At 34.2% G+C, this 12,842-nt stretch overlaps 1 protein-coding gene and 1 pseudogene across 1 annotated transcript in view; both read right to left on the bottom strand.

Moving 5' to 3' along the window:
* The window catches only part of LOC149804614 (protein arginine methyltransferase NDUFAF7, mitochondrial-like), a 71,149-nt gene that overhangs the window by 50,434 nt on the left and 7,873 nt on the right, over positions 1–12,842 (bottom strand). The window contains exons 4-5 of the mRNA XM_089942436.1: positions 12,669–12,779; positions 7,359–7,649 (exon numbers count right to left, since the gene is read on the bottom strand). Coding sequence (XP_089798562.1) covers positions 7,359–7,649; positions 12,669–12,779 — 402 coding nt within the window. The remainder of the gene's footprint in view (positions 1–7,358; positions 7,650–12,668; positions 12,780–12,842) is intronic.
* LOC149804615 (uncharacterized) lies at positions 983–2,281 on the bottom strand (annotated as a pseudogene).

The following is a 12,842-nucleotide window of genomic DNA, read 5'->3' as shown; positions in this document are numbered from 1 at the left end:
ACCAACTGTTAATGATGAAAGGTTTAGACAAAAGCTTTTAAAGCTGAACTCCAAAGCTGGATGGTTAACCAATTTTGAGAAGATCAAGGATGAAGAAAATAGCATACCAGCTCTCAACCACAACAATGTCTTCATGTTTTCTGATAAAACAGATTTATATTCTGAAAGTGCCACAATTCATTTCCATAATCACTTCAGAAACATATCCTATTCTAAAGAACAATGTGTCAAAATAGAACTTGGAATGAGAGGTCAGCATACTAACAATGGGTGGATGGAATACCACTAAGGGAGAATTACAAGTTCAATGTTTGACCAAGTGGTAATGCATAAAGAAACTACTCGACCAGACAATTTAGTAAAAGTTATCATGGGCTATACATCATTTGATAACAAGTAAGTCAAATGGGGTAGGGATCATGAACCTGAGGCCAGGAGAACTTACATAAATATCATGACACAAACTCATTCAGATCTTGATGTGACACCATGTGGGCTTTATGTTAACACACTTTTTCCTCATTTGGGTGCAAGTCCAGATGGAGATGTTCATGATCCTTGTTGTCAAGGTTCCTCAGGGTTACTGGAAATAAAGTGTCCAGAATCCGACAAATGGAAATTTAAATCTCCAAGTGAATGTGCTCAAGATTTAGATATCTTTTGTACATTAGACCTCCATGGCAGTGCAATCTTAAAAAGGAAGCATGCATATTATTTTCAAGTGCAAGGACAAATGGCCAATACGGGCAAGGATTGGTGTAATTTTGTGGTTTGGACTTTGAAGCAACCACCATCTATTCAATGCATTCCATTCAATTTAGAACTCTGGAATATTATGGTAGAAAAACTAAATTCTTTCTACTTGAAAGGAATTATTCCTGAAATGTACACAACATATGTGCTTAGAGGTGTTCCTCTCTACCAGTCAGTCAGTGATGATGAGAAAAAGAAATAAAGTGATTGTCAAATTAATGACATAAGGTTGCTTTTCAATTAATTTATTGACTCAGTGAGATCTGAATACAGGTTAAACAACATTATGGACTGAAGAGTTTAATGTTTTCTTTATTAAAACTGCAGTTGACATGTTAACTAAATGAGTTTTAAATATGTGTTCTTAAACAGGCAGGTGTTTTTAAAAGTCAAAATTATTGCCACAAACATTTTGAAAGTAATGTCATGCATATGGTCATAACACATTGCTGTAATACATCTAAATTAAAGTATTATAATACTAATTTGCTTTGCAAAGTGGTGGCTGTAAATTTGTTAATTGTGTACATATCTTCCATATCTTTGTTACTTGTTGTGACATATTTATAGGCATAACAGTTTTAAGAATATTATTATTTTTTTATCCTTTCCATCTGTCTTTCAACATGGATACGGAGATTTGCAATTGTTCGTGTTTGTTGCACTTCTCTTTTGGAGAACTGTTTATCCTTTTGTTTAAATGAAGGGATGCTGAGATGGACACATTTTGGGGTTGTGTTGTCTGAAATAAGGAATCCTTTGTCTGCCATAATGGCATCTCCAGGTTCACATATATCAACCAGGGCACTGTCTTTAGTAATTTGTTTGTCACTTGCACTCCCTGCCCACAAATCTGAAAAAAATGTTACAACTCCAGCTGGACTATATCAAATTAGCCCTTTCAATGTCATATGTGATTTGTAATCACTGTACATCAAAGATTTGTTCTGTAAGGAACTAGGCGTTTCCATTTGTAACTCTGTACAGTCAATTATCACCCTACAATTTGGATATTTTTCCTTGAAACAAAGTGACATATGTTCATCAACAGCACACATCTTGATGGCCAATGGATTAGAAAATCTAACTGTATATACAAATAATCAATCCACTTGTTAAAAATCATTCCACATGTCGACGTTCCAATGTTAAATCGATCTGCTAAATCTTCCAGTAACAAGCCTAGTCTCAATTGCATCAAGACAAGAAAGAATTCATCTATCAGACGCAAGTGTCTTGGACGTCCCTTTCCACTTGTAGCACCATAATAAGCTGTCTGACTTGTAGCATCATCCTTAATTTCATCAAATAATGCCTTGAAAGTAGCTAAATTTGGAACTCCAGTATAAAATTAAAAAAATTTGGTCATCATGTTCAATATCCTCAAATGTTAAAACAGGGGAATTAACCTGCATCCCACAATCTACAGTTGTCACTTTGTTAACAGGGGTGCCATATTCAGGTGACATTTCATTAAAATCACACTGTGTAAAAACATCTATCCTCAGTAGGGTATTGGTTTGTGTTTATTGGTTGGTAATATAACCGGCGGCAAAATCTTTTAAATTTATTGGTCCACAATAATCATGTAAGAGTATAGAGGTGTCCAGAGATGATTCAGTTTTTGCTATAAATGGTTCTGAAATATTATTTGAATCATCCTCATCATCACTCTGTTCTTCAGCATTGTCTCCTTGTTCCATATCTTCATTTAGTTGAAAGTCACTACTGGCAAGTTTCAAGATTTCTCTCTCCAGATTCTGAAATTAAATAATTATACAAATATAAACAAAGTTTTTTAACAGTTAATTAATATTTACATATATATGTGTAGCATGCACAATTAAAAGTTGGTGCTGGTGTAAGTTACAGCATTTTCTTTAAGTACTGGATGGGTAGACACTTAATCCATATTTATAGTGTAGCTGTACACCTGTAGACATTACAGTGGCTATGGCAACAGCAGATTTAAAGACAATACAACAGTTGATAAAGGTCATTACAACATCAAATTAAACTCCAATGCAGTAACAGACTAAATGCAAATGCAAAATTTTTGTTATATCTGAACATCTGTATTTAACATATCAGTTAAATATGGAATATGCCTACATGTATTTGTTTAAAAGCATAAACAATGCTACTGATTACAGCTGATTAAAAACCACAGAATAGAATAAATCCTACCCCACATCTCATTTAAAATGGATGGAGCATGATAGTACTCAATGTAGGCAATTACCAACATTTGAAACACCTTGTTCAGGAAAATTGAAGGCACTGGATGCTCTTTTGATGGCCCACTTCTATTCACAAAATGATCGGAACACATTTGACTGTTAGCTGTGTAAGTGAAATCTTTCCGTACTAGCCGTGACCGCTGAAGCCAAACTCTATGTAGTTTACATCTTGCAAGAAATCTGTGAAATGATATTGTTTTCCCATCTACTTCCTTCCCTCTGAAATTGCTACAAATGCAACAATACTTGCGGGGGGTTTTGCCAGAAGCATTCTTTAACAGCTGATGATTGGGTAGCCCACGGAAGTTGAAGTGGCATTAAACTCATGTGCAAAAGATGCATTGAAGAGTTCCTACTAGGGGGAGACAACAACCCTTATTGAAAAGGCCTATAGGAATGCAAGGTTCAATTTAGTAACTTATATAGTCACTTGTAAGTCAAGTCCAACTGTAAACAACATTGATCCACATCTGCTAGTTCATGATGTGCTTCAGATCAGGGTCTCTGTTGTTTGTTGTTGTTATTACATGTAGTACTAACAAACTGCACAGACTTAGATCTACTGGCACATCATGTAATGGCAGATCTGGGTCTGTGCAGTCTGCAGTTCAGCCTGACTTATAAGTGAGCATATAAGGTACCTTAATATATTATCCAAAGCAATACTAACAAGAATGTGCACAAGTACCGTAGTTTACACTTTATGTCCAAAAGAAAACTGATAAAGTTTATAATTCACAAACAACTTTCCTTAATACATACATAAAATTATTATACTATAATATTCTCACACCATCCTGTTTGTTTGTACTGCCTATCAACTTTAAAAATGAAAAGCATTGAGGATTTTAAAATGGACAAAACGTAGCCAATTCATTCATTTATAATTTCTAACCTGATTAGTGCCAATGGTATCTAACACTGTCAACACATTGGCTTTTCAAAGCAAATGGAAGCTCCCAATGTAAACAAGCAAACAAGACTGCTCACTGTCCTTTTCTGCATTCTTGAGTAGTCCACTTCTGTAAAACTGTCAAAACTGTGTCACCTGTGTCCAATATTTGCAATGTCTTGTTATAATACTTCTAAAAAATAAATTGATCAAATTAAAAAGAACTGAATACACATAGAGATGTTAAGTCCAAAATTTATGGAATTATTGAGATCATGAGACATATGTTGCTTGTAAACATAGACTGGCCCATGCAAATATGGTGACCATGTTGCTAAAGAAACTCCTGTCTGAGCCAAAAGACGAACAAGTTGACAGTCTTTGGGACATCCTGGTGACAATCAAGTTAGAAATTATACAAACCTGTCAACTTTTCAAAAGCCAAGTAGGAAGACTGATAAGAAAAACAGGGAGATTGTAACATAAAAACAGGACGTTTATAGCTGCATTTCTTAAGCCTCTTTTTCACTAAATATTGACCAATACACGTAAAATTCTCAAAGGACATGCTGTTTTTCCCTATAACGTGCCTTATTTCCACTAAGGACATGCCCCCTTTGCATATTCTAGTCAGTTGTGGCAAAAACTACACAACAGCTAAAGGTTTGTCTTTCTTAAGTAAACATTCAAGAAAGACAGTGTGACTAATTAAGAGCTAATTATTATTACTGCAATTATCTTATGAAAAGGACTAGGCCTCCAACAAAATTCAAAGAAACAATGTGCCCTATTTTGTTGTAACTAGCGGTACCTAACTACACAGTCTCAAGCTACCATGCATGTGGCAACTATTTTTCCTGCGTTTTATATCCGACCGTCTATCCTTATTCTCAACTCGAAAGACATTTAGCATCGTTTACGAAATAACATATTTATTCTGAATTAGTTTTTTGGGGGCACATAAGCTGTGTGGTATGTTTGTACATTCCTTCTTTTAATTTAATGATGGCAATTAATGTTTGTACATACAGTACAGTAATGCCAGGTGCTCACTTGTACAAGTTTATTTGGTGGGAATGGAGATGCTACAGCATGCACAGTGATCATTTTTGGGATTGAAACTAATTGCTGACAATTTTATTTTTTTGATTTATGTTTTGTTGTGGTTTATTTTCTGATTCAAGTATTGTTGTAGGGTTCTATTTACTGAAGAAAAAGTTCTTTGAAGTGTGATAATAATTATTTCATCACAACAATATTCACAGGTGATAAACAGAACATGGCATCTGTGGACTGCATATGATATATCTATTTATGTAGGACTTTGTTTTGTTGAAAAATAAAAGTCAAAAGACATAATGTAATTATTGGAAGTTATCTGCAAAATTGGGAAATATTATGAAATCGGGAGGTAGGCATGAAACAACTTCAAAAATTTCAAGTTTTTTCTCCTGGCATGAGAAATGACTAAATTTTGGGCATTTTTGTATCCCTGATGCCTTCTGTTTTTAAAATTGGGGGGGGGGGTATTAATAAATGAGATGGTGTAAGAATAATGTTAAAGTGGATTTTCTCTGTCCAGCCTTATTATAGCTGATAAATTTTACATATTTCCCAATTTTCAAAGATAAACATGCCTTGTAAATGAAAATGCATCCCATTAATAGAAAAGTAAGTTTGAAATGATGAAACATCAATGAAATTTCTTAAACTGCTAAATATACATAATCACTACTTTATCACAAAGCCATTAGTTAATTTGCACAATATCATAAACAACTCTAAGAAAAAGTGTTGGACAAATCCACTTGCACAATTCTTGGATAAGGTTAATTCAGCAAAGTACTTGCCTGCAAGCAAGCCCAACAAAATTGAGAGGAAAAAAGAAAGAGAAAGAGGACATCTTTTTAGTTTTTTTTAATGCTTTATTTACACAAGTTTTAAAACCTGTAATCTTAACAAACATCAACACCTTTATATAGAATTTATCACATGCTTCTATTACATAAATGTCTGCAGTTTAATTCATCAATTATCATTTCACATGATGAACTATCGGGGTATATCATATACAACCTGTAGTCAATGTCAAGGTCAGTCTCAGAATGCTGTAGTAAATGTCAAGGTCAGTCTCAGAATGCTTACTATTAAGTATGATCCAGATTGAATGTCACATGCTGTGATGTCACAATGAGCACTACACATGTTGTTAACTAAATCTGTACTATCCTATAGTGTGACAATTAGACTGGACATGCTCTTTTCTTGACCCAGTTTAGTACCTGACCACCTTTGTAAAAGTCCATAGTGATTGATACTCTGATATCTGGAAGTTTCTTGATGACAGTTAAGGTGATGAGCATTCAATGATCAGATAAATTTTAAAAATTTATATTTAAGATGAGTAAATTCACACAAATGACCTATATAACTTTTACTATGGTCTAGATCAAACTTAGCTGACTCACTCAAAAGCTGGTTTGTGTAAGATTGATTTTAAACAACTAAGACTGGTTTGATGCATGGATAACACTCATTTCAAGGTGACTTGGTGATTATTGTTAATGACATAACTCATACAGTTTCCATTATAGGTGTGTTTGGAAATAAAAGGAACTCATCACTAATAATTAGCCATATGGCTTTCTGTAAAAGAACTATCAATTACTATTTACATGGTAACTGCTGGAGACCAATACATTTATGCTTTGTGGCAAATAATTACATCGATAAAAACAAATGTTCTCAAATCATTCAGGTGTGTAAATAAATAAATCATTAAAAAATCACTCACATTTCCAAGAAAAGTTTTCATTAGTGTTGATGTCACTCAAAGAGATGAGCTTGTTAACAAATCTTTCTATCTTTCTTTGCTATTCTTTCCATCTCTCTAACTATTACCCAGTCATCATTTAATGTGCCAAAAAGGAGATAAAAAAAACCAAACAAACTGTTTCAAGAATGAATCCCTCATGTAGTTAAAGCTTTTATAAACATGTTCTGTGATAATTATGTTGACATATTTTGGTGTAAGTTCAAATCGCCTCAGAACAAGTTAAATTTTCCAGTCTGCCTGTACTTGTCAAGCTGACATTTTATAAAATTTGCCGGAATATTGGCCACAGAAGTTAAATATCAATAAAGCTGTCCATAGCTAAGACATAAGGGTTGTCTCATTTGTGAACTGGGCTCTGATGTACCTCCTTATGTATCACTGTCAAAAACTTTGATGAGCAATTTGCACACTGACCATGACACCATCGTGCCCACTGTCATCAGAAAGTAATACCAATGTCTGGCTATTTGTAAATCCCAACATGATAAAACAACGTCTTAATGTCTGCCCCATACAGTGCCAAAATAACCTAAATGAAAAACATTAGTGTCATGGACAGATGGATGGACAAAGAAAATGCTGTATGTCCTTACCACCGTTTATGAGTGGAATAAAAAATAATATCTGACAAAAGTACCTGAAATTTATGTATTGGGAGAGCATCAAAAAATTCATGTGCGATGAAACCTGATACTTTTTCCCTGGGCACATCAGAGAGGGATCTGTACCAGAAAACTTCAGGTCCATATTTGGATTTGCAGGATTTGTAGCAGTGAGGCTCATTGGAACCAAAAGGGCCAGAGATGGAGATGCCATTACTACCTGCAGTCCCTGTAAGCTTTCTCTGCTGAATATCTGCCAGGGTGGGACTTACTTCTACAAGATGGAGTGTAACACTCTCCTTCATCTGAGGGAACTTTGAGAACACCTAGTTATCAAAATATAACATAATTTTAGAACAAGGCTGCAAATGCTAAAAAAATTTGCAAACTGTTTTATTTTGCAAATTTTTAGTTCACAAAAACTGACAGCACAAGATCTGTTATTGTCACAGTCTGACCTGAATCTCTTTTATTTTCTCTACTAGTCAACTTTTGCACTGTTCACTTAAAATTGTATTCCTAACGATGTAGAATGACTGTTCAGCTTTCTGGGGAAACCCATGTATTGTGTCAAAAATAGTATTATTTGCATGCAGTGAAGTGGAGGTTTTGATGAGACCCTGTTTTCCCAAATTTAAAACATGCAATGTATTCAGATGATTGTCTTGATTTTTCATTGGAATCTTTTACAGGCAGAGCACGCTTTAGGTTAAGCATAAATCATCTTGGAATGACACTTGAAGTACATGGTTTCTTTTCTCTACTTTGTCACCTCTCAAGTTAAATATAGATTGACTATGTACAGTTGCATATACCTTGGTAACCTCATCACCAGTTTGTTGACGTGTTAGTGCATGATGAATAATGGGCATGGAAACACACCATCTTATTTAAAACAAAATCATTTGACCAGTGTTTTAGGTTCCAAATCAGAGTCCTCTTTTTTCTTGGCGCTAGATTACTTTTCTTCAAAATATTTTCACCACTATTCCTTGGGAGAGAGGGGCCCTGTTGGCTTAATGGTCTAACATGTTCACCTTTCCAGATCACTCACACATCCCCTCTGTCCATGTGAGTTTGAGTCTCAGCTTGACCAATGCAGATATGTAAGAAAGCTTGCCACTAGCTTCCCATAGGTCAGTGGTTTTTCCTGAGGGTCTTCCCAGATTCTTCCTCCACCAAATATACTGGCTGTTATGTACAGCCATCCATAATATCATGAAATCGTACAAAACACAACAAAGAGAAACCATTATGAGAACTATTCTCAAGCTTGCAATTCAAATTTATATAATGTAGGCAAAATAAATTTGTACTGTTTTGTATTTCTAGCAAATACTGCTGCAGACAGTAAATCCTCAACAGATATACAAGTAAAATCATATTCATCAAACTCAGACCAACAATGAAACATTACAATTTTGTCAAAGAACTTCTAATACGAATTAACGGACATTTCAGTTATTATGAGTTTATTATATCATAAGTACATGTACCAATGTTTGTGGTTTTGCAGAAAATGGCATTACCATCATTATTTAAATTCTTGGGTAGGGGAAGTGAGGTCTATTTTTTCAACAGAAGGATCATTGTTCATTTGGCCTTTCAATCTGTGGCTTGCTGACAAACCTTGGACACCAGCAAAATAGATATCTCACTGATACTAGTGAATTCAGTTCCCATTCCAGTTTTATTTACTGTGCCCACCAAGCAATTAACTGTACCCATACAGTAAAAATTAAAGTATGATGTATATTTAATAAATGCATGACAATGCGGCCATTATGTTCAAACACTGTCAATCACAATATTTTATCAGCCTTCAAGCTTAGAGAATCTTTAATTACAGCACATTAGTGATGTTGTTGTTGTTGTAGGGTTTAACGCCATTTTTCAGCACACGATAGGCTATACATGGTGGCCAGTATTAATGGTGGAGGAAGAACCTGGGAAAACCCCGGAAAGAACCACCTACCCACGAGAAGCTACTGGCAAGCTTTCTCACATACCCACACTAGCCGAATCCGAGACTCGAACCCACGCAAACAGAGGTGAAATGGCAGTGATCCATAACAGAGAGCGCTTTAGACCACTTGGCCACTCGGGGCCCCCCCCATTAGTGATGTAAAGCTGTAGTGAATTACAAATGGCAAAAAATATTCAGTGGTAGCTTGACCCTGCCAAATGAAAACTTATTTGTGTTAGCAAGTTATGCTATGTTAACAATGACTTTATGAAGTGTGGTTATTTTATCCCACCATGAGGCATTACTAAACCAGACACATAACATGATTCACTACTAACACTGAATGAGGTCTGTTAGAATATAGATTAAACATAATGTTCATCTGTTCAATCACTGGTTTACTTTAACCTGTCACTCATGAAATAGTGGCCATTAACATCGATTGTCAGTTTCGAACTTGAGGATCTTTTCGTCCAGGTGGACCCTGACATTTCTGTCAGACAATTTATTTTCATCACATCATGTTAGTGAGCATAACATTTTAACAAACATTAGTTTGCTGCTAAATTCTCTAAAATAGTATACTTAATAAAATATTATACTCACTAAACTTTTGTGATTTACAGCATCATGCAATGGGTAATAATATAAACTAAGCAAGCAACTAAAACATACAAAAGGAGATAATATAAACTAAATACACCACTCCCTTGATAACTCACATCCTGCTAACTCGTGAATTTGCTTATAATGTGGGGTCTGGTGTGGATTCCATTTCTTAAACCAGAAAATACCAAAATATTGAACCTTATTTGTTGAGCTTGAAAAAAATCGTGATCAAATTGGTAACTGAAACATTCATATATTGCTCATTTCATCGTAGAAAACTGCAGAAATTTTAATCAACATTATGAAATTATCAAATTTTAATAAGTCATATAATTTGTTACATTTTCTTTCAATGAAATTTTGATCAATGAAAATGTCACTAACACCTAATGTAGGAAACACTTTAAAAAATAAATACCAATAAAATAAATTTTTGTATCAAGTGAAATTTGTGTTTTAGTTCTATTTTTTTAGTTCCTTTTAAGTTTAATCATTATAAATGCAATGTGTCCTCTTGTATTTATTTGTAAAATGTGTCAATCAACCGTAACAGCTATGTCTGCGAGTGTTTCTCTGATAACCTAATTAAGTGCTGACCGTATTTTGATATCTATCTACCGGAAGTATTTGTTGTACTGTTGCACTGAATTAAAAACTGGCCTCATTTGTATTATGATGCTAATTATTTCTTTGGAATCATATAAAGGAGGTGGACTAAAAGAAAAGTTAAAAGTAATGCAAATCCTACATGCGTAAGATCTAGCGACCTCAGTCATATGTCGAGTGAACTCATTTCAGTTGATCAATATCATTCAAACAATGTTAAAAATGTCATTGTGTATGTAATATAATTAAACTACCTTAACCTACTCAATCATAACTATGATCAAAGATAGCAAGGGAACTAAGTGAAATGAATACTTCATATAAAATTCTTATGTTACTTGTTTAGGCTCTAATAAACATTAACAAAAGAAAGAGTGAAAACAACAAGCTTTGAAAAAATTAACTAATAATTTATTTCCCTGAAAAAACTCTGTAAAAATGAAAAAATAAAAACTTACGGTTTTAAGAATCAAATCCAAAAATAATCCAAAATTAATCCACGAATTAAATTTTAGAAGTCTTAGAAATGAAATGTTCTAATGAATTAAATTCGAGTTCCAACGAAAAATCCAAAATGGAAGGCGATGACGTATAACTATAGTCAGTATAGTGCTGATATTTACAGTCCTTTGTGAACCACAGAAAATAATATTCCAGTGTTTGAATTCCGAATAAAATCTGAATAAATGTCTTTGTCCAAGAATTCTGTATGAGCATTCAAATATTTCTAGGAAAAAGAATGAATCTTTCAGAATCCAAATAATTTGAATAAAAATTAAAATGTAACTTCAAACTGCCAAAACAGACACTTTCCAGTGTAAAGAAAAAGCCCAGCTAATTAATTTCTCTATAGACATCAGTATAAAACATGAATACTGTACAATTTGAGAAAACCCAGAGTCGTGAAATAGAGGCTGTTTACATGTAAAATCATGTACTCCTAGTATGACCTTGATAAAAACCAATCATTTTACCCTAAGAATAAAATAAAGTTGTTTACTTGTCTCAGTGATTTCTATATCAAGGTTGGAAACTAAGTCAAAATTAGAAAGTGTTTCTATTATTAGGTATTTATAAAAAGGTCAGGTCAAACTGAATTTTCTGTAAAGTATCAAATTTCTAGTAAACAAAATTACATTACTTTGACATGTAATGAAATTAAAAATAAAAGATTTTAAAACTTACAAACAATTAAATTAAATCAAATATAAATTAAATAAAATATACATAACAAAATAAAGAGATTTGTTTTACAGCTAATTACCACTGTGGGGGAAACAAGTTTCAGAGAATTCCTGAATTGGTGCTTAGATATATCCTCAAAGATGATAAGAAGTTTCACTATTACTTGCAATGAAATTATGGCCTCAATATTTTACTAACTAAACAATACAAAAACTGAGTTTCGACACAGAAGATTGTCTCACGAAATAAAAAGCAGTGACATAGTGTTGTTGTTGTTGTTGCAGGGTTTAATGCCATTTTTCAGCACAAGATAGGCTATACATGGCAGCCAGAATAAGTGGTGGAGGAAGAACCTGGGAAAACCCCAGAAAGAACCACCGACTCAAGAGAAGCTACTGGCAAGCTTTCTCACATACCCACACTGGCTGAACCCGAGACTCGAACCCACACAGACAGAGATGGGATGGCAGTCATCCGTAATGGTGAGCACTTTAGACCACTTGGTCACTCAGGGACCCAAGTGACGTAATACACATGTTTTCATGTACATGTGTTGGTTGGTGAAACCAGTTTGTATAATGTTAACAATCTTTCAGATGTTGGACATTTTGAAAATAAATGTAATTTATACAGAATAACGAACAACTTCATCAGAAAAAGCACTTTACTGACAATAATTGACAAGATTATAAAATAAGGATTCAGTCATTAAACAGCCCAGTTCCCACCCTGACCCTAGTTTTCTGGATGTCTAGTGGATTTTTTTGAGGTCCCTCGGTAACTTGTGCCCTCGCTTATAGTCGGGTCATGCTTCTGGACCTCATCATGGGAAAGGTTAAAGCAACAAAAGCATGCAAGAGGAGATAATATACACAAGATATGCAATAAAAGCATACAATGGGAGATAATACATACAAAATGAGAAACAAGAGCATGCAAAGGGAAATAATGCATACTAAGTAAAGCAATAAGAATTTACCCTAAGCATGTCATCTGCCATTGTTCCCCTACCAGGTCCCAGCTCCACCACCTGAAGTGAAGATGGGGATCCAATCTGCATCCATTCATTAACAAACCAGATTCCCACCAGCTGAAAACAAACATATGCTACATACAGACTCTGTTTCAATAGCTAATATTACATTCATACAAT

The sequence above is a fragment of the Sinohyriopsis cumingii genome, chromosome 2, assembly GCF_028554795.1.
Source record: "Sinohyriopsis cumingii isolate HCF-2022 chromosome 2, ASM2855479v2, whole genome shotgun sequence".
NCBI lineage: Eukaryota > Metazoa > Mollusca > Bivalvia > Unionida > Unionidae > Sinohyriopsis > Sinohyriopsis cumingii.
This window is presented reverse-complemented; position numbering and strand designations above follow the sequence as displayed.